Below are 23,987 nucleotides of genomic sequence, written 5' to 3'. Positions count from 1 at the left end.
GTATTATTACTATTTATTGGTATTTCAGCCTTCTTCAAAACAACATGAGAACTTCTTGGCAAGGCCTGTGTCACATGAATTCCAATGTGGCAAGTGGCACAGATAATAAATGTGAAACAAACAAGTGACTGAGATTGTGAAGCTCATGCAAGAAAAAATATTTATCAAAACCCATATATCATTTAGTTATTTTCATTGTCTACAACGAAAATAAGTCAATGATTGTCTTTTATTTCCTTATTCAAAAAACTTCTACTAAAAGAGCTCTCTGGCAATTGCATGGGTTCAGTCTCTAGTTCCACTATTTAGCTGTGGAACTGTGAGTAGGTTTCTTAGGCTTACATGTGCTTCAGTTCCCTCATCTCTGAATGGATGATAAAATATAGTATCTACCTGACAGGGTGCTTCTGAAGCTTGAATGAATTACTTCACAACAAGCATTGAAAATTTTTAATGTATATTATAGCTTATTCTCATTTTATTTTTTTATGCTGAGCACCTTGTATGTGTCATGCATTTAGAACAAATTTGCTAAAATTCTTTAAAAAACATGTCTAATACTTGGCTAATTGGCTGTCTTTAACTGCCTTTCCTTTTAATTTTCACCCAGCATAAGTTTTCTGATTTGTAATATTTTCTGGTCTTCAAAAATTGCTCAGGGAAAATGAGTGCAAAATATTTATGTAATTAGGATAGTTCAACATTTTCAAAAATGGCAAAAATAAACAGCAGTTACGGAACACCTGCTTAAACTATACTGGAAATAACTGCTTCATGCTTCATTAACCAGTATAAACATGTTTGCCAGTTTAAATCCCCTACTAAAGTCAGAATTTCAAATTAGTACTATAAGAGTATTAAACTACCAAGTGAAGATATTCCTGGGCAATAATTTCAGGACTGCCATTCTTAAGGCACTTTTACAGGTCAAACAGATGCTTATTTTCTAATAAGCCTATAATTTACTTATTAAGTCAAATTTGTGTCTATTTTAACAAACGATTTTAGACTACTTATTTCTCTGGATTTTATTAGCCTCTGAGAAGCATTCAATACAGTGCCTGAAATATAGATGCTTCAAGCACCAAATAAATAGAAAAAAGGAAGGAAGAGGGCAGATAGTAAGAGAGGACTATATAATGCCTAAAGAAAAACTTCTCCAATTGTTGGGTCCAACTATAACTCTGTTTTTGGTAAGTAAACATAAGAAGCATAGATATAGATATAGATATATAGATATAGATATAGATATAGATATATAGATATAGATATAGATATATATGGATATAGATTGAGAGACAGTAATGCAGGCTAGAAATATAAAGGAATCTTCAATCTAAAGATAGTATTAAAAGTAAGGAGATAATAAGATAACCAATGTAGTGACTATTTTAAAAGAAAGAAAGAGTTTGAGCTCTGGGCACTGAAATATCTAAGGGGTGAGAGGAGAAATAATCAACAAAGAAGTGAAGAAAAACAAGATAGGAGATGTCAGTGAGGTAAGCAGAAAACTTTTTCATATCTCATCAGTTACGGGTTACTGGCCAGCTAGTGGGGATAAAAGTTCCGGCACCCTACTTGGGTCTTTATGAATTGAAAAACAAACCATATGTTTTGGTGACACTTTCATTCAATTCTTTATGCCAGCATGAAGAGGATAATAACAAATGGGAAATGAGCAGTATTATTTAACCACACTGAGAATAACTTTCAACCCTAGCTTCATATTTCACTTTTGGGAATAAACTTCACTGCTCTGAGAAATTCATGAATGTCACAGAGAGTCTTCAAACTAATAGACATCAGTGCAATAAATCTGATCTTAAAAATTGAGATTATCATTTTAACACAGATCTAAAGTTTCCATTTTATTTTTATACTAATACTCATAGAAGACCTGAAATATACAAAAGTGCCAAAAATATATAATCTATATTTACATTTCAGTATTGTTTTGTTCTTTGTGGATATATATATATAAAGGTATGGTTATGTGTAAGTGTACACAATCACTATTGAATACAGTGATGTTAAATCCTTTTACCATGTAATGCAGACAGAATTTATTCAGATTATTTCAAAAACATTTTAATGATTGCACAATATACCACTGAATTAATTTACTCTAATTTGCTTAACCATGACCCACCGGTTGGAATTCAGTGGGATTTCCCCTACATTTATCTCCACTGAATAAATAATGCCTAAGATACTCCTCTTTGTACTTAATTATTTACCTACATTCCTAATTCTTTCCTTCAGATATGTTATTAGAAAATAAATTACTGGTATAAGTGATAATTTAAAATTATTGTTATGAACTGAACTATATCTCCCCAAAAATCTTATGTTGAAGTCCTAACTAACCTCCACTATCTCAATATTTGGAGAGTCTTTAAAGAGGTAATTAAGTTAAAATGAGGTTATTAGGGTATGTCCTAATACAACATAGCTGATGTTCTTATTTGGACACAAGCACACCCCAAATGAAAACTCAGGGAGACAACACCATCTACAAGCCAAGGAGAGAGGTCTTGGAAGAAATCACCTTGATCTGGGACTCCTAACTTCCAGAACTGTGAGAAAATAAGTCTCTGTCGTTTAATCCACCTAGTCTGTGGTATCCTGTTATAGCATCCCTATGTACAGCATCACAGGTACAAATGAATATTGTCAAATTGCTTTTATAAATATTTGTGTCAATATGTATTTGACAGAGGAAACTGACCTCACTGCGCCTTGGTCATTATTTTTAAAACGATAAAATAACCTCAATTTATAGGATCACATTATGAGATACAAATGCTAAATTCCATAAAATAACAACAACAGTAATCATAATAAAGAAAGTCTCCATTTCAAAATAAAATCCTGACCATAAATAGCTTGAAAAGTTATATATGTGAGACATTAGGGAAGTCACATAGTGTCTCTTGATCATAGTTCTCAGACCTTTAAAAATTAGAGATTTAGGCTTGATAGTCTTTAAGGGCTTTCAAGTTTAAAAATTATGGGATTCTTTTTTCAGTGTTCTTCAGTTGTTCTTATCATTATACTGGGTCATGCCTTGTAAGCGGCCTATTCCTTGAACAACTTGGATCACACTGTTTTCCTTTTAGAGACCTCTACTAGAATCATCATGGTAGAAAGCAAAGCTCCCAAAACTGGACCAAGAAAAACTGAATTCAAAATCGAGGTCTGTAATTAAGTGTCTATGGGATCTTTTCATGTAATATTGTTTCTCTGTTTCTATTTCTTTTTTCATTCAAAAAATTTGCCCTGTGGCTGGTGACAGAAAAACTAAAAATTAGATAAATACAAGCACACATGAGCACACACCCTCAATTCCCATCCTCAAAGAGTTCATGATATAAGAAGAAGGAAAGAAGTACATAAACTGAAATTATACATTGTATAAGAAAGTACATACAAAGTTCCAATAGAGCTAATGTTAAGCTAATACTACTGTCTCACTCATTAATTTGGGAATATTAATTTGGGGTAAATTAACTTGGGGAAATCAGGTAAAAAGGCATTTCTTTCAAAATTTAAAAATGTATATAACCTTAAGATGGAATTTCTAACATCGCCTTTAAGGTTGTACTTATATCCCATCTATGGTCTCACAGTTCCAGCTCTATAATCACCTTCTAGATACAGTTAAAGTTCTAGCAGTAATCTCAGAGAAATGCTGTTTTGCTCCTGTACCTCACCTGGAAATATTAGGTGTTCATATTATTAGATGTTCATAGAACATCTAATGTTCATATATTCTATAAGAGTGTATTTTTAAAGTCCACAGATACCAGTGTATCTATAACTTCCTTCATTTAGACTATATCATTAATATGAAAACTCTTCTGTATCATTGTATCAACAGGCAAAACAATTTTGAGACAAATTTTAAAGATTTTGAGAAAATAAATTTTGGCACCAAACTAAATTTACAGGTTGCATATCTCTTATCAAAAATGCTTAACACCAGAATTGTTTCAGATTTGGGTATTTTGAATTTTCATATTTGGGTTACTCAACCTGCATATAATTTGTTTTCAGGAGATTTTTTTAAAGCAATGTAATTAAAAATACACTTTCAAACTTGTTCAAATATTAAATATTTAAAATATTTTTTAAATCACAGCTGTACTTTAATACCTAATTGTATTTCTAAGTGTATGTAAAATCTTGTCTTACAATGTGTGGAGCGAGATAATTTTCAGCATGAAATAGTGTATCTGTGGTACTTACAAAGCAGTTCTTATCAGGATTTCTTTTCCAATGTTTCTTGTCTAATTTCTTGGCCGAAGTGGAACGCAGAGTTGCATGAGTTTGTGTTCGAGGATTTAAAGCCAGGATGCTCTAAAGACAACATAAACAATGTGTAAATATATGGAAATATGTTGGCATTCGTTTAAACTTATTTTTATTGTATTTTATTTTTTATTTTGAGACAGGGTCTCTCTCACTTTGTAACCCAGGCTGGAGTGCAGTGGTACAATCTCAGCTCACTGAAACCTCTGCCTTCCAGGCTCAGGCAATCCTCCCACCTTATCCTCCCGAGTAGCTCGGACTACAGGCGCATGCTACCACTCCTGGCTAATTTTTGTATTTTTAGTAGAGATGAGATTTCGCCATGTTGCCCAGGCTGGCCTTGAATTCCTGGACTCAAGTGATCCACCTGCCTCAGCCTCCCGAAGTGCTGGGATTACAGGCATGAGCCACCTTGTCTGGTGGCATTTTTAGAAATCAAACTTTATCTAGGATTTCCTCCTACAGGCCCCTAAAGAAAGCGTTAGCTAGGAAAGAAAAGTTAGGAATCACACACACACACACACACACACACACACACACACAAGAGATTACATGTAAATCAGAAGAATTACCCCAAATTTGCAAGATCATGCTTAATAAAATCAAGTTAGACATCCTATATTTGGTTTAAAAAAAAAAATTCAGTATGGGAAAATCCTAATACAATGAAAATTTATATGGAAAAAGTGAGAAGATACACTTTTCTTAGGAAAAAATCTAATAATGTTATTGATATAATGATATCGTTATATCAATGTATATCATTATACATTGATAAAAAGCTAAAATATATGTTTAAAATGTTGCATGGATCTCAAATAGCTTACATTAATAGACTAATACTGGGCAAAATATGAATGGAGTGATTCCTATTGTATTTTCTACTAATTAGACAGAAGCAATTCTTGACCAGAAAAAAAAATCCTTACGAAAAACAAACAAATATTATCAACAACAATGAACAACATACTGTTGTTTCACCAGAGAGGAGGACCCATGGTAGCAGCAAATGCTTCTGTTTAACCAAATTAATATTATTACCTACCATCTTTCAATAATGATTATGTGTTGAAAAGTTAGATGCAACAGCTGAAGAAAAGCCTGGAGAAAAGATCTGGGAGAGACACAGTGTATTTCAGTAGGTGAAGAGCTTTCACACGGAAGAGATTTAATTTGTTTTGTATTAATACAAAACCAATGCTGTGAAAATTAATGGAGGAAGATTTGGATTCAGATATAAATTAAAAAGTGACAGCTGAGATTGTATTAGAAATCATTCTAGCTGACATTACTGCAGTCATTTTAAATGATGTTCATTTCAAAAGTCGTCTTCTTCCATGAAGTTACCCCTAAATAATCTAGATCCATTTTCTGTTCCAGATCACTGAAACATCTCTACCACAGTATTCCAATCTAAACAGTAACCGCTGGTTTAAGAATTTTTCTTCCCTTCTAAGCTGTGCATGTTTTGAGCTGAGGGATTCCTGACTTTTTAAAAATCTTTCAGTTTATGATATACAGCACCAGGTAGGTAGCATATGCTTATTCCTGTAAAATAGTGATTCAAAAATCATGAACCTAATTTTAATTCCTAGTAGTCTTATAACTTTGAGTAAACCATTGATCTTTTTGATCTTTGATTTCCTCACATGCAAAATACAGCAACACCTGAATCAGAAGTAAAGAATAAATGAAAAGCATGATACAACATGTTTTCTAAACTACCAACACCCTAAAAATTGAAGTGTAGTGAAAATGGAATCCAGCGGCTATTTCCAACAGTAACCCTCTGTCCATGATTTGTTCATGTAGGGGATAGGTAAGAATTTGACAGGGGACCTGAGAATGCAATTCCTACTAGATTTGACCAAATTCAAGATCACCTTCCAAATCTAGATTGCATGATTCTTTAAAGATTATTGGATCATGTTCATCATTTTCACATATAAAAATGAACTCTTGCTGAGATCCACTGAGAACTGTCAAAAAGACCAAAATAAATGGACAGATAAAATAATTATACTATTAATACCAGAAACAAGCTAAAAATGTTATTTCCCCCCTCTACTATTGAAATTCCACAATCAACCTATCTAGAGTAATCATTTTCTAGGTGATCTCTTAGCTGATTTTATAAGAGTATCACATGCTAATATGAAGAATTTAAAAATCATAAATGACTTTCTAAAATAAATGTTATACTTAGTATTCGTAGACAAGAATAAAATCAGAAAAAGTCACTTCATTTCATTCTGCATTTGATTTAAAGTGGTAATAACAATCCTCTGTGTTTTAAGTTTTTAGAGTTTAAAAGTTCAAAGGCTTTCACATCCATTATGCAATTTAACTTACAAACAGCTACTACTATCTCAATACTTAGAATGAGCAAATAAATTGAGGGTGGTTAAGTAACCTGCTTAAGATCTCACAGTTTATATGCAAAAAGAATTGAATTGGAATTCTGTTCGTCTGAGTATGGGACTTATATTGAACCTGATCCAAAGATGAGGGCTATATTTAAAAGTCACTTTTTGAGATATAAGGTAGGAAACATTTTTAACCACATGTTTAAATAATATCAATTTGTACCTGAGTAGCTCAATGCAAAATTAATTTCAAACCCTGTTTTGAGCAAGCCAGTAAATATGACCATTAAGAAGTCACCTCTGGAATGTTAGAGTAAGGACCTCTGCAGACTGACACCCATAAAAATAAACATAACTGCAAAAACAGTAAAAATAAAAATCCTTTAAAGTCTCTGGAAATTTGCCTTAAGGCAAACAGCAAATGAAGAAATAATAATACATGAAAACCAACTAAAACTGGTAAGAGGAGTGAAGGTCTATGGCATGTGAAGTATAACCCACACCATTTCAGTCCAGTGTGACAGTCATTCTACCTCAGATGGGTATAGCTCAAAACACAGAGCTCGCTCCACCCCAGCCACTAGTTGAGGGCTATGGTATCTCCCAGGGAGGGGTAAGATGCCAGCATTTCTCATTTTCTCTCTCCCCCATTCTACAGAGACAAAACTGCAACTGAGTGCAGCTGAGACTAAAGTGCAGCTGACAGGTCAGGAGTTCTGTTACTCCATCCAGCCTCCACTCAAAGAGCCAAGGTTCTACCTCAGGAATATCAAGCCAATAACACCAGGGCCCTGATTATCATTATCTCACCTCACTTACTGGGTAGAGTTTACACACGAGGAACAGCAAGCTGAGAGAACTAGAGGCTATTGCCTATACCTAGCACCTTGCTCATAAAAGCAGAAATGTAACTCTGAGAGAAGTGGACCATTGTCACTACCCTCAGCTCTGGAGTGGTGGCCCAGAGAATTTTTCCCAGAAGACACAAGTCATAAGAACAGAAAGGTCCCCCCAAAGGAACTGACTTTATTTGAACCTGTATGCAGGGAAGTTCAAACCTAAGAGTACTCTTATACACAATAAAAACCTTCATGTCAAACAATTAAGAGAGAGGTAGCTTCCTGAAAACAATAAACTAAACCATAAGGCAGAGAGTTCATATGGGAAAACCAGGGAAGGAAACATAAGATGAGTTCTCCTGGAGTTACAAAAAAACTCAAGGACTCGCTTCAAAAACTACCACTGAAAAAGGGCCCAAATTTAACTGAATCACACTGTGGAACAATTCATATTCCACAGCAAAAGTAATAAATCAACCAGAAGCCATTGGAACTAAGATCTGGGTGTGACATTAATACAGGCAGACAACTTAAGAGAGAGATCAGAGAAAAAGGCAGAGACACCCGATAAAACCACGGACACCCAAGAATGACTACACATATCCAAGGCTGCACCCTGTGAGAATGGTATCAGTGTTTCATACTAGAGGAAAATGTACATCCCTAAATAGTATATCCAGGCCAGGCATAGTGGGTCATGCCTGTAAATGCCAGCACTTTGGGAGGATGAGGCAAGTGGATGGCTTGAGGAGTTCAAGACTAGCCTGGGCAACATGGTGAATCCCCATCTCTACAAAAAATACAAAAATTATCCAGGCATGGTGGCATATTGCCTGTGGTCTCAGCTACTCAGAAGGCTGAATCAGGAGGATCACCTGAGTCAGGGAGGTCAAAGATGCAGTGAGTTGTGACCATGCCACTTTACTCCAGCCTGGGTAGCAAAGTGAGACTCTGCACACACACACACACAAAAAAGTATATCCAGTCACCAATAACAAGTCACCCTCCTCTAGAAGGGAGTTAATGTCCAGCAAGAATAGCTACATTATGTAAGATGTTTCGTCTTCAACTTATGAAAGTATGAGTCATGCAAAGAAACAGAATTGTGTTATCCATATAGACACAAAAAAAGCAGACAATAGTAACACCCATTAATAGGGTCCACATGTCAAATTTAACACTTTGATATGGTTTAGCTGTGTCCCCACCCAAATCTCATCTTGAATTGTAGTTCCCATGATCCCCATGTGGTCATGGGAGGGACCCGGTGGGGGGTGATTGAATCATGGGGCCAGTCACCCCCAAACTGCTGTTCTCATGGTAGTGAGTGAGTTCTCACGATATGTGATGGTTTTATAAGCGGCTTTTCCGTCTTTGTTAAGCATTTCTTCCTGCTGTCATGTGAAGAAGGACGTGTTTGCTTCCCCTTCTGCCATGATTGTAAGTTTCCTGAGGCCTCCCCAGACATGCAGAACTGTGAGGCAGTTAAACTACTTTGCTTTATAAGTTACCCAGTCTCAGGCAGTTCTTTATAGCAGCATGATAACTGACTAATACACACTTCAAACCAGTCATTACAAGGAAAGTATGTTGACAATGTCTTAGAGAGTACAGAATATCCATATAGAGATATAAATTATTTAAATCATTTTAACAAAAACAACAAGCAGGCATTCTGCACGTGAAAAATAAAATAGCTATTATGAAACATTCACTAGAGTTCAATAGTAGATTTGAACTAGCAGAAGAAAGAATCAGCAAACTTAAAGACAGATCAAGAGAGAATCTTTAAGACAATCTGAAGACCAAAGAGAAAAAGAATAAAGAAAAATTAACAGAGCCTCAACAATATGTGATACACCACTGAGCAAACCAAAATACTGTAATGGGACTGCCTGAAGAAGAAAAGACAAAGGAGGAGAAAATACAGAAGTTATACCAGCTTAAAATTTGCCCAATTTAATTTTTTATAAAGCAGAACAAAATATTAAAACTATACCTTCAGGAAGCTAATGAATGTGAAGTATGCTAAATGTAAAGAGATCCACACAAAGAACATTAGTAAAAGTGCTGAAAGTCAATGCCAAAAAGAAAATCTTGAGTGTAGCAAAAGAAAAAATAATTCATCATGTACAAAAGAATTTCAATAAGTTTAACAGTGAATTTCTCATTATCAACCACAGAGACCAGAAAGAAGTGGGATAAGACATACAAAGTACTAAAAGAAAAAAAAAAGTAAACCATGACTCCTATACCCAACAAAGCTATCTTTCAAAAAATAAAGGTAAAATAAAGCCATTCCCAGAAAAATAAAGAATGCGATAATTTGCTATTAGCAGATGCGACTTATAAGAATTACTAAAGGAAGTCCTTGGCCAGGCATGATGGCTCATGCCTGTAATCCCAACACTTTGGGAGTCCAAGGCAGATGGATCACTGAGGTCAGGAGTTCAAGACCAGCCTGGCCAACATGGTGAAACCCTGTCTCTACTAAAAATACAAAAATTAGTCAGGCATGGTGGTAGGTGCCTGTAATCCCAGCTACTTAGGAGGCTGAGGCAGGAGAATCACTTGAACTCCAGAGGTGAGGTAACAATGAGCCGAGACCGCACCACTGTACTCCAGCCTAGGCAACAAGAATGAAACTCCATCCATAAATAAATAAATAAATAAATAAATAAATAAATAAATAGTGAAAAAAAGAAAATTAAAGGAAGTTCTTCAGGCAGAAAGTAACCATAACTTCCTATTCACATGAAAAAAACAAAGGTCGCCGGGCGCGGTGGCTCAAGCCTGTAATCCCAGCACTCTGGGAGGCCGAGACGGGCGGATCACGAGGTCAGGAGATCGAGACCATCCTGGCTAACACGGTGAAACCCCGTCTCTACTAAAAAATACAAAAAACTAGCCGGGCGTGGTGGGGGCGCCTGTAGTCCCAGCTACTCTGGAGGCTGAGGCAGGAGAATGGCGGGAACCCGGGAGGCGGAGCTTGCAGTGAGCTGAGATCTGGCCACTGTACTCCAGTCGGGGCAACAGAGCGAGACTCCGCCTCAAAAAAAAAAAAAAAAAGAAAAAACAAAGGTCAACAGTAAAGCACAGGTAAATGCAATGACACAAATATCTTGAAAGTAAAAGTAAACGACATATCATGCAAATAGCAGCAGCATGAAAGCTACAGTGCCCATACTAATATTACAAAAATAAAGTTTTAAAGAAACAAAAATATTTACTAGAAATAAAGGGGAATATTTTATCATAATAAAGGGTCAATCTACCAGGAAAATACAACAATTATAAACATATATGTGCCTAACAACAAGGCCCAAAATACAAACAAATTTGAAGGAAAACAAACCTTTAAACAATACTAATTAAAGACTTCAATATTCTACATTAAATAATGGATAGAACAACCAGGCAGAAGACCAAAAAGGAAAGAGAAGATTTGAACAACAACTATAAATAAACAAGACCTAACAGACATCCATATAACACTTTAAAAGAGCAAAATACACATCCTTCTCAACTCTATATGGAATCTTCTCTAGGATATATTGTATGCTAAATGAAAACAAAGTCTCCACTAACTTAAAAATATTAAATCATACAAAATAGTTCTCCCTCTTCATTGGAATAGAATTAGATATCAATAACAGAAAGAAATTTGGAAAATTCAAAAATAGTATGATGAATATTATAAACATTATGCTAAGTGAAAGATGTTAGCTACAAAATATGACATATTGTATGATACCATTTATATAAAATGTCCAGAATAAGCAACTCTATAGAGATAAAAAGTCTATTAGTGGTTGCTCAGGCTGGCGGATTAGGGAGAAATGAGACAGCTACTATAAAAAGGACATTATTTCTTTTTGGAGTGAAGAAACCTGATTATGGTTATATTGGCATAACTCTGAATCATACACCAAAAATACTTTGAATTCTGTATTTTACATTGGTGAATTATTGATTTGTGAACTGTATATATCAATAAAGCTGTTACCAAAAATAAAATCCTATTAAAATTCTACATTCAGTCGATTTAGCCACATACTTTATCCACTCTAATAAACAGCACTAAAACTTCCTTTATTAGCTCAATATAAATGTAACAAGATTATTTTTAGTAACTCCTAAATATTACAGAAATCATATTTCTTCAGTCTCTCAAGTTAGATATCTGTGTCTTTTTGAAGCAAAATATACAATAAAGCTGTAATTTTAAATGGTATATTCCTTATGATGAAATAATACTAAAACAACCTATTTTACAAAGCCAATATTAGAAGATTCAAGTAATTTCATGCTTATAGAAAAAAGTGAAAACATTTTCTTATTCCAGAATATAATATTTGCTTATCTATTCAGCTTTCAACCATTACTAATTTCATCTATTAATTCAAATTGAGAAATACAAAGATACATTTTTTTAAAGTAGCTATTCTAACATTTAAAGCAAACCAACCAGGTAACATGCAAGAAAGATGGCTGCATTTATTTTAGTTTTCATTTCCATATTCCATATTGTGATAAATGATCATGTTTATCTATGTCAGCATAGTAATATAACTTTTGAGAATAAACATTCTGAATGTAATTTATTGGCTACTTATCACAGCTACTTTTCTTTCACATAGCATAAGTAGAAAGCATAACATAACATGAAATATTGGGTTAACCTTTTGTGAAAAGGCAGTGAGTTGAATTCAATGGATCTTGGGTAAAAATAAATTGAATTGTGGAAAACGGTTACCAAAAATTTGGCTTAATAATATCCCCAATGAAATGTGATATAAAATAAAAATACAAGACATGAGTGGTTCAGAGCTGTTAAAAATAATTTTCCAAAGCAAGACTTTTAAAAACTAAAAGTCAATATCATCAATAACTAAGCAGCTGGCAGATAATACAGGAGAGTTCTAAATTGCATTTTTCCCAAGAAATGGCCAAAGCCAGGTTCCAACAGGTCACAGGGTCCCCTCTCCGGATAAATTGAGCACTTTAAGCAGCACATTAACCCTTTCAGATACAGGGTATATTACTTATACAGGGAGATTTTTCTCTCATCAAAGAATGTGACCTTTGACTTTGCCAAACATTTTCAGTAACACAATAAAGAAATACTGGTTATTCTAAAGGCAGAAAAACAAAATTAGAAAAAAATTTAAGATAGAATATTATCCAGAGCCAAGTACAAATTAAATTAAGTGAGAGTTATATACTGTCACTGTTTGGTCTGTTAACACTATTCTATGAAGCAGTGGAATGCTGAAACATACAAACTACAATTACACATCTAAAGAGAGTTTTTCTGTATTACCACTGAGGGCAAAAAAGAGAAGCCTGTAATGATTACAATCACAGGCCTTCATGTCACAAATAAAATCACCAAATCTTAGGCCTAAAACATTGGAGCTTCAGTATTAAAGAGCTTGAATTCCAATTGCAGGAAGCTACTTGACCAACATATCTTCTTTCTTAACATGTGGTTTTGTTTTACATCACAAGAGTAATTATCCAAACATAGTATACCATTAAGCTTCTTCCTTTATCCTTTGCATTTGAAGTTATAAACAAATTTTTCCTATTCAATACTGGTAATTACTTACTATAATTCTGAGCTATTAAAACGATACACATGTTGCTGACATTTTGTACTTACATGCTTAAGATGATAAATTAAGTTTTGTCTTATTTAAATTATGCTTAAATTTCTCTTTAATGGCTTATTCTAAGTTCTCTATAAGTTATTTCCTACTTTCCAATGCATCAAGTAAACAACGATAATAATAAACATGTTTTTCCCATTTATTTCCTAATTGGGCATAAACACTTTGATTTCAATATAACACTGTACTGTGCTGCCAATTTTTTATCAATAAATATTCTCAGCTAACAGAAAAACAGAAATATCTATTGATTAATGTTTTTGATGAGTATTCATTGCCTTATCCAGATAACAATCTAACAAAGGCTGGTCAGCAGAGAACTAAATTTTTCAGTTTATTTGCTTAACGGTCTCTTGTGTAAAAGCCCCAGTCTCAGCCAATTATGCAACCTTTCTCCATGTCTCTCATTAGTCATAGTAGTGTAGAGTGATTTAATTAATATCTTAGAAATTCACAGAGGTACCTTTGGTTCTTGAATAAGCTCAGAACTGATATGGCCCATCTCCTGCTAGGTAGGGAACAGAAGAGAGAGAATGTGGCTTTATTTTGCATCCTAGGTTCACACTTGAGATACAATCAACCTTAGAGTCTACAAATTTTAGAAATGCATGGTAATCAGTCCTGGTCAAAGACTTACATTTACCTAATAATTTTTTTAATGTACTTCCATTCTTCACCCAGACACAGGTTTCTAAGCCCCTAGGTTGTTCTACTTTTCCAAGTAACTTATCTTACTTTTTCCCATTTTACTAGCTCTGTACAAAGGCTAATTTTCCCTTTATGCACAGTGGGTAACTCCCTGCCGTTTATTAAAAATGTATGAAGGAAAGAATCTCTGATAGTCCCAAATCTCACAACTTTCATTTTGTTAAGCATTCACTAAGCAATATGCATAGTGTTTGAAATTAAATTTGGGTTTCTATCTTAGCACTACTATTCTTGTTGGTTATTTAAACTCTCAAGTTCTCTACTCCTTCAACTGTACAATGGTGATTAGTAATAGTACTTACCCCATAGGGTTGTTTTGATGATTAAATAAGATAATGCAAAAGATGTTTAGAGTGGTGCAGGCAGTAAGTGCTTACCACATGTTAGCTACGTATGAAATAGAACTAGGTTTTAGCCACTATTAGCCCAATGTATATTCATATTCCTATATTGTCAATTCTGAATGTATACATGGGAATCATTCTTAAAATTAGAGGAATATAGAAAAAGGATGAAGACAATAGGTAAGAAAGTATCTATAAATAAAGTAGTACAAAAAATAGAGATGTATCTCAGAGGAAACCAAATCACCAACTGAGTCATGGGTCTCTGAACTTATCATTGCCCTAAGCCCTGCAATTTCAAAGGCAGACTGCCTGAAAATACAATATGCTTTTCACAAATTAATATGGCAGTGTGGAAGGGTCATGAAATTCAAAAACAGATTTTAATATCCATTGCATATATACAGCAATGTAGGTATCATTTTATAATCCATAGAACTATATATAACTCATGGGTCTTTGGTCCCAACATGTTTAGGTAAATTTACATTACATTTCCTTCCCAGGAAGGGCATGTCAGATGAAAAATGATGAATTTGTAAAACATCAAAAAATGTTACCAACTGAAAACAAATGAATCCCTTCAGAATGCTCATCATATTGCCTGCAATATTTGAATCACTTCTACCGAGCATATAGTTAACACAAACAGTTTACACATTTTAAAATATCATGTCTATTATGTCACTCTCACACTCAACAAGGTGAAGTCAGCTAGACAGAGGAAGCTCTTTGCCTGTCTTTGCAAGGCCCAGTGTGTGACTCTTCTTCACTTCTAAAATACACACCACACAACAGGTGCCTAAATGATCTCTAAATGAAGAAAAAAAAAAGTCTTTTTATTGTCTTCCCAAAAAATTGACAACTCAAACATTAGAATAATAACATCTGATATTAACTTCACAATTCTTAATACAGAATAGAGCATGCCAAAGGTAGTGACTAATTCTGTAGACGATTTAGTCTGTTCAGGCTTTTATAATGGAATACCATAAGTTGGGTGGCTTAAACAACAGATCTTTATTTCTCACAGTTTGAGGCTGGAAAGTCTAAGATCAAGATGCCTGACAATTTGGTTTCAGGTAAGAATACTTTTCCCTTTTCTGACTCACTGACAGCCACCTTTTTTGCAGTGTGATCATGTTGCAGAGAGAGCACGCGAGAATGAGAGAAAGCTCTCTGTAGTCTCTTCTTATAAGAAGCACTAATGCCATTATGAGGGTACCACCCTCATGACCTCATCTACCCCTAGTTACCTTCTAAAGGCTCCATCTTCATATACCACACATTGGAAGTGAAGTCTTCAACATATGAATTTTGAGGGAACATAAACAGTTCATAACAGACAAGGAAAGGATTCTACCACCTGAGGAAGTATGCAAATACTATTAACATTGGGCATCAACTTAAAGACACCTTTAGCCTAAGAGTTCAAACGGTATCAACTTGACTATCATTTTACCAAGAAGAAATGTCAGAATAACCAAAGGAAATATTTTAAAGTATTGCTTAATTTAAGAAAAGAAAAACAATATTACCAAATAATTTAACACTAGCTATTAATTATATATCTTTAGTCTTTAAACAATTTAAATAGCAAAACATTAATAACATATAAACTTTATATACATATAAACTTTATATAACATATAACATATATATACAGTTTGCATATTTTTATTATAGGATTTCAGAAATACAGTGTCAAATGAAAACACTTATAAGGAGTTATCAAAAATATATAAAATGTGATAACGCATACTGTATTTTTTCTTCCATTATACCTTAAGTTCTAGGGTACATGTGCACAACGTGCAGGTTATATATGTATACATGTGCCATGTTGGTGTGCTGCACCCATAACTCGTCATTTACATTAGGTATATCTCCTAATGCTATCCTTCCCCGTTCTCCCCACAATAGGATCCAGTGTGTGATGATCCCCTTCCTGTGTCCAGGTGATCTCATTGTTCAATTTCCACCTATGAGTGAGAACATGCGGTATTTGGTTTTCTATTCTTGCAATAGTTTGCTGAAAATGATGGTTTCCAGCTGCATCCATGTCCCTACAAAGGATATGAACTCAGCCTTTTTTATGGCTACATAGTATTCCATGGTGTATATGTGCCACATTTTCTTAATCCAGTCTATCACTGATGGACATTTGGGTTGATTCCAAGTCTTTGCTATTGTGAATAGTGCCACAACAAACATACGTGTGCATGTGTCTTGATAGCAGCATGACTTATAATCCTTTGGGTATATCCCCAATAATGGGATGGCTGGGTGAAATGGTGTTTCTACTTCTAGATCCTTGAGGAACCGCCACACTGTCTTCCACAATGGTTGAACTAGCTTACAGTCCCACCAACAGTGTAAAAGTGTTCCTATTTCTCCACATCCTCTCCAGCACCTGTTGTTTCCTGATTTTTTTAATGATGGTCATTCTAACTGGTGTGAGATGATCTCATTTTGGTTTGATTTCCATTTCTCTGATGGTGAGTGATGATGAGCATTTTTTCATGTGTCTGTTGGCTGTATGAATGTCTTCTTTTGAGAAGTGTCTGTTCATATCCTTTGTCCACTTTTTGATGGGGTTGTGTTTTTCTTGTAAATTTGTTTGAGTTCTTTGTAGGTTCTGGATATTAGCCCTTTGTCAGAGGAGTAGATTGCAAACATTTTCTCCCATTCTGTAGGTTGCCTGTTCACTCTGATGGTAGTTTCTTTTGCTGTGCAGAAGCTCTTTATTTTAATTAGATCCCATTTGTCTATTTTAGCTTTTGCTGCCATTGCTTTTGCTGTTTTAGTCATGAAGTCCTTTCCCATGCCTATGTCCTGAATGGTATTACCTAGGTTTTCTTCTATGGTTTTTATGGTTTTAGGTCTAACATTTAAGTCTCTAATCCATCTTGAATTAATTTTTGTATAAGATGTAAGGGGAAAGGATCCAATTTCAGCTTTCTACTTATGGCTAGACAGTTTTCCCAGCACCATTTATTAAATAGGGAATCCTTTCCCCATTTCTTGTTTTTGTCAGGTTTCTCAAAGATCAGATGGTTTTAGAGGTGTGTTATTATTTCTGAGGGCTCTGTTCTGTTCCATTGGTCTGTATCTCTGTTTTGGTTACTGTAGTCTTGTAGTACACTTTGAAGTCAGGTAGTGTAATGCCTCCAGCTTTGTTCTTTTGGCTTAGGATTGACTTGGCTATGTGGGCTCTTTTTTGGTTCCATATGAACTTTAAAGTAGTTTTTTTTCCAATTCTGTGAAGAAACGCATTGGTAGCTTGATGGGGATGGCATTAAATCTATAAATTAACTTGGGCAGTATGGCCATTTTCACAATATTGATTCTTCCTATCCATGAGCATGGTATGTTCTTCCATTTGTTTGTGTCCTCTTTTATTTCACTGAGCAGTGGTTTGTAGTTCTCCTTGAAGAGGTCCTTTACATCCCTTGTAAGTTAGATTCCAGGTATTTTATTCTCTTTGAAGCTATTGTGAATGGAAGTTCATTCCTGATTTGGCTCTCTGTTTGTCTGTTACTGGTGTATAAGAATGCTTGTGATTTTTGCACATTGATTTTGTATCCTGAGACTTTGCTGAAGTTGCTTATCAGCTTAAGGAGATTTCGGGCTGAGACACTGGGGTTTTCTAAACATACAATCGTGTCATCTACAAACAGGGACAATTTGACTTCTTTTCCTAACTGAATACCCTTTATTTCTTTCTTTTGCCTGATTATCCTAGCCAGAACTTCCAACACTATGTTGAATAGGAGCGGTGAGAGAGGGCATCCCTTTCTTATGCCAGTTTTCAAAAGGAATGCTTCCAGTTTTTGCTCATTCAGTATATTGGCTGTGGGTTTGTCATAAATAGCTCTTATTATTTTGAGATACATTCCATCAATATCGAATTTATTGAAAGTTTATAGCATGAAGGGCTGTTGAATTTTGTTAAAGGCCTTTTCTGCATCTATTGATATAATCATGTGGTTTTTGTCTTTGGTTCTGTTTATATGCTGGATTATGTTTATTGATTTGCATATGTTGAATCAGTCTTGCATCCCAGGGATCATGGTGGATCCCACTTGATCATGATGGGTAAGTTTTTTGATGTGCTTCTGGATTCGGTTTGCCAATATTTTATTGAGGATTTTTGCATCGATGTTCATCAGGGATATTGGTCTAAAATTCCTTTTTTTGTTTTATCTCTGTCAGGCTTTGGTATCAGGATGATGCTGGCCTCATAAAATGAGTTAGGGAGGATTCCCTCTTTTTCTATTGATTGGAATAGTTTCAGAAGGAATGGTACCAATTCCTCCTCATACCTCTGGTAGAATTCGGCTGTGAATCTGTCTGGTCCCGGACTTTTTTTGGTTGGTTGGCTATTAATTATTGACTCAATTTCAGAGCCTGCTATTGGTCTATTCAGGGATTCAGTTTCTTCCTGGTTTAGTCTTAGGAGAGTGTAAGTGTCCAGGAAATTATCCATTTCTTCTAGGTTTTCTAGTTTATTTGCATAGAGATGTTTATAGTATTCTCTGATGGTAGTTTGTATTTCTGTGGGGTCGGTGGTGATATCCCCTTTATCATTTTTTTATTGTATCTATTTGATTCTTCTCTCTTTTCTTCTGTATTAGTCTTGCTAGCTGTCTATCAATTTTGTTGATCTTTTCAAAAAACCAGCTCCCGGATTTACTGATTTTTTGGAGGGTTTTTTCTGTCTCTATCTCCTTCAGTTCTGCTCTGATCTTAGTTATTTCTTGCCTTCTGCTAGCTTTTGAATGTGTTTGCTCTTGCTTCTCTAGTTCTTTTAATTGTGATGTTAGAGGGTCAAATTTAGATCTTTCCTGCTTTCTCTTGTGGGCATTTAGTGCTGTAAATTTCCCTCTACACACTGCTTTAAATGTGTCCCAGAGATTCTGGTATGTTGTATCTTTGTTCTCATTGGTTTCAAAGAACATCTTTATTTCTGCCTTCATTTCGTTATGTACCCCGTAGTCATTCAGGAGCAGGTTGTTCAGTTTCCATGTAGTTGAGCAGTTTTCATTGAGTTTCTTAGTCCTGAGTTCTACTTTGATTGCACTGTGGTCTGAGAGACAGTTTGTTATAATTTCTGTTCTTTTACATTTGCTGAGGAGTGCTTTACTTCCAGCTATGTGGTCAATTTTGGAATAAGTGTGATGTGGTGCTGAGAAGAATGTATATTCTGTTGATTTGGGGTGGAGAGTTCTGTAGATGTCTATTAGGTCCACTTGGTGCAAAGTTGAGTTCAATTCCTGGATATCCTTGTTAACTTTCTGTCTCGTTGATCTGTCTAATGTTGACAGTGGGATATTGAAGTCTCCCATTATTATTGTATGGGAGTCTAAGTTTCTTTGTAAGTCTCTAAGGACTTGCTTTATGAATCTGGGTGCTCCTGTATTGGGTGCATATATATTTAGGATAGTTAGCTCTTCCTGTTGAATTGATCCCTTTACCATTATGTAATGGCCTTCTTTGTCTCTTTTGATCTTTGATGGTTTAAAGTCTGTTTTATCAGAGACTAGGATTGCAACTCCTGCTTTTTTTTTTTTGTTTTCCATTTGCTTGGTAGATCTTCCTCCATCCCTTTATTTTGAGACTATGTGTGTCTCTGCATGTGAGATGGGTCTCCTGAATACAGCAAACTGATGGGTCTTGACTATCCAATTTGCCAGTCTGTGTCTTTTAATTGGACCATTTAGTCAATTTACATGTAAGGTTAATATTGTTATGTGTGAACTTGATCCTCTCATTATGATATTAGCTGGTTATTTTGCTCGCTAGTTGATGCAGTTTCTTCCTAGCATTGATGGACTTTACATTTTGACATGTCTTTGCAATGGCTGGTACCTGGTGTTTCTTTCCATGGTTAGTGCTTCCTTCAGGATTTCTTGTAGGGCAGGCCTGGTGATAACAAAATCTCTAAGCATTTGCTTGTCTGTAAAGGATTTTATTTCTCCTTCACTTATGAAACTTAGTTTGGCTGGATATGAAATTCTGGGTTGAAAATTCTTTTCTTTAAGAATGTTGAATATTGGCCCCCACTCTCTTCTGGCTTGGAGAGTTTCTGCCGAGATATCTGCTGTTAGTCTGATGGGCTTCCCTTTGTGTGTAGCCTGACCTTTCTCTCTGGCTGCCCTTAACATTTTTTCCTTCATTTCAACTTTGGTGAATCTGACAATTATGTGTCTTGGAGTTGCTCTTCTCGAGGAGTATCTTTGTGGTGTTCTCTGTATTTCCTGAATTTAAATGTTGGCCTGTCTTACTAGGTTGGGGAAGTTCTCCTGGATGATATCCTGCAGAGTGTTTTCCAACTTGGTTCCATTTTCCCCCTCACTTTCAGGCACACCAATCAGACATAGATTTGGTCTTTTCACATAATCCCATACTTTTTGGAGGCTTTGTTCATTTCTTTTTACTCTTTTTTCTCTACACTTTTCGCTTCATTTCATTCATTTGATCTTCAATCGCTGATACTCTTTCTTCCAGTTGATCGAGTCGGTTACTGAAGCTTGTATATTTGTCACGTTCTCGTGTTATGGTTTTCATCTCTGTCAGTTCTTTTAAGGACTTCTCTGCATTGATTATTCTACTTATCCATTCATCCATTCTTTTTTTTTTTTTTTTTTTTTTTTGAGACGGAGTCTCGCTCTGTCGCCCAGGCTGGAGTGCAGTGGCCGGATCTCAGCTCACTGCAAGCTCCGCCTCCCGGGTTTACGCCATTCTCCTGCCTCAGCCTCCCGAGTAGCTGGGACTACAGGCGCCCGCCACCTCGCCCGGCTAGTTTTTTGTATTTTTAGTAGAGACGGGGTTTCACCGTGTTAGCCAGGATGGTCTCGATCTCCTGACCTCGTAATCCGCCCGTCTCGGCCTCCCTAAGTGCTGGGATTACAGGCTTGAGCCACCGCGCCCGGCCTCATCCACTCTTTTTTCAAGGTTTTTAGTTTCTTTGCGTTGGTTACGTAGTTCCTCCTTTAGCTCTGAGAAGTTTGATTGAATGAAGCCTTCTTCTCTCAACTCGTCAAAGTCATTCTCTGACCAGCTTTGTTCTGTTGCTGGCAATGCGCTGCATTCCTTTGGAGGGGGAGATGCGCTCTGATTTTTTGAATTTCCAGCTTTTCTGCACTGCTTTTTCCCCATTTTTGTGGCTTTATCTGCCTTTGGTCTTTGATAATGGTGACGTACTGATGGGGTTTTGGTGTGGTTGTCCTTTCTGTTTGTTAGTTTTCCTTCTAACAGTCATAGGTCTGTTGGAGTTGGCTTGGGTCCACTGCAGACCCTGTTTGCCTGGGTAACAGCAGTGGAGGATGCAGAAGATAGAATATTGCTTAACAGCAAGTGTTGCTGTCTGATTCTTGCTCTGAAAGCTTCGTCTCAGGGGTGTACCCTGCCGTGTGAGGTGTGAGTTGTCGGTCTGCACCTAGTGGGGGATGTCTCCCAGTTAGGCTACTCAGGGGTCAGGGACCCACTTAAGCAGGCAGTCTGCCCGTTCTCAGATCTCAACCTCCGTGCTGGGAGATCCACTGCTCTCTTCAAAGCTGTCAGACAGGGGTATTTACCTCTACTGAATTTCATTACTTTAATTATAAACTATTTTCAATTTAATATAATGTGGCAAAGCATTCGTGTATTACATATTTAAATTAAAACCAATATGTAGTAAACATGTATCTATGAAAATACATGTTGGAATATCTTGTGTTTGCAAAAGTTGAACATATGTATAAATATATACAAAATCTCAAGACAAAATTCTGTGAAAGGAAAGTTGATAGGGATTATTACATTAAAAAAAATTCACCAGTTCACTGGGTAAGAAAATCTATATTTTAGCATTTAGACTTTTTTTCATTCAAAACAAATTAGTCAATTTACCTCAAAACTTGCTTTACAGAAATTGCCTGGTTCCTATGTAAAATTGGCCTTAGAGGGCCTTTTCAAGTAGTATGAAAAGTATTATGATTTACCTTTAATCTAAAAACTTTTGTGTATAAAATACACTCATTTACAAAAGACACTGCTCACTAGACCAAGGGTTATTTTAGTTTAAAAGAGGCTAAGTGTACACCAGTATGCTAAAATTAAATAATACCAGTCAACAAATAGAGAAGCTGGAAAACAAGACTTCAATGGAAAGATGAAAGCAGAACCTGGGCTAATTAAGTTTAAATTTTTACAAATTAAGTAAATAGAGCAAGTAGCATGATTTTCAGGTTCACAAAACTGTACTAAATCATAGCTTGACTAGTTGCCCTTCATCTATATGGCTAACAGCTAAAATGAAATATATATATGGGCTGGCAAGTAACTTATGTTAAAAATCAGAATGGATATGATAAAAATGAGTTTTCATTTCTGGATTTTATTAATTGAAGGATTATCATAAGACATCTATTTTTTTTTTTTTTTGAGAAGGATCTGAGTAGAGCAAGGAGCTGAGGAGTAGAGGAATTGGGTGAGTTGAGGAGTTGGACTATTTAAAATCATGAAAATGCCATATTTTAAAACATGTGCTATTATTATGCTATTAAATCTTAGTTTAATTTACAACTCTCCATGATTTTTATGCAGTATTCAATACTGTTGATTCTTCCTTCTATCCAAAAACTCTCATCAGCTTTAGTTTCCCTATCATTGTGGCATTAAGACTCCTCTTTCTCTTCACTGGCTTTACTGTTGTGACTTGCACTATCCCTCTCAATCACAATTCTGGGTTCTTGAATCTTTACTGCATGCCCCTCTGCTCTTCTTCCTTGGAAACAGTCAGTGCTTGGCATTAATGATTACCTTTCTGCAGTTAACTTTTATATATATATCCTAAAGCACAAGACACTTTCCTTCATCTACTGTCATCCACGTCATTGAAGGCCAAATACATAACCTACTTCAGTGTGTCCTGCCATGACCTCAATGTCTTCACATCAAAAAACAACATTCCCCTTCCCCATGTCCCAAACTTTTAACTCTTCTTGATTTCTGTCAATGATATCACCACTTCTCTGACAAATTGGGTCTCATATTGTGGTCAATCTATAGCTATTACTTCTCCTTTGTTCCTTAAACCCACATAAAAGTCCATGTTAGTCACATCTGGCTGGTCCTTTGTATTCCCTACTTCTCTAACCTATGGAGCATCCTTCTTGCAGTACGCCAGGATCATAATACAATAGTACTCTCCTAATTAGACTACTCACTTTCTCTCTCTTGACAGATATCCGTCATAAATGCACACATGTGCATACACATGTGCACACACATGCACACATACACAGAGTTGAAATGGCTCCCCATTAAATACATCATACTAATAAAAACTATTACCTTGTAGGGCAATCTGCTACCCACTTGCCACTCCGACCTACCTCCAACCTAATCTATTTGTTGTTTGTTAAATCTATGTACACTTCTATTTCTACACCTTTGTTTGCATCATACCCTATGTCCAGGATCCAATCACTCTATGTTAGTCTAAATGCTAGTTTTCCTTAGGCTGTAAATAAAAACCATTTCATCCAGAAGTTAAGAGGTGGCTCTTCCTCTATGTTAAGACTGTACCCAGGAGCTTCTAGAGAAGTTCTTGCCACAGCCACTCATTTGACATATAGGATAAGATATCAAATAATTATTAATATATATGTCCTTTCCCATCGAACTGGTCAGTAAAACTCTCAAAAGCAAGGACATATTTTATATATGCTCCTGTCCAGAAAACCAAGCAAAATACTT

The 23,987-nt window shown here is 35.6% G+C and overlaps 1 protein-coding gene across 3 annotated transcripts in view; it reads right to left on the bottom strand.

Moving 5' to 3' along the window:
- The window catches only part of DPYD (dihydropyrimidine dehydrogenase), an 875,732-nt gene that overhangs the window by 826,788 nt on the left and 24,957 nt on the right, over positions 1 to 23,987 (bottom strand). For all 3 annotated transcript variants that reach the window (XM_023231016.1, XM_023231017.2, XM_023231018.2), the window contains exon 2: positions 4,249 to 4,359. In XM_023231016.1, the coding sequence (XP_023086784.1) occupies positions 4,249 to 4,359 (111 nt within the window). The remainder of the gene's footprint in view (positions 1 to 4,248; positions 4,360 to 23,987) is intronic.

The sequence above is a fragment of the Piliocolobus tephrosceles genome, chromosome 1 (genome assembly GCF_002776525.5).
Source record: "Piliocolobus tephrosceles isolate RC106 chromosome 1, ASM277652v3, whole genome shotgun sequence".
NCBI lineage: Eukaryota > Metazoa > Chordata > Mammalia > Primates > Cercopithecidae > Piliocolobus > Piliocolobus tephrosceles.
Note: the sequence above shows the minus strand (reverse complement) of the source record. Positions and strands in the feature narration are given on the sequence as shown.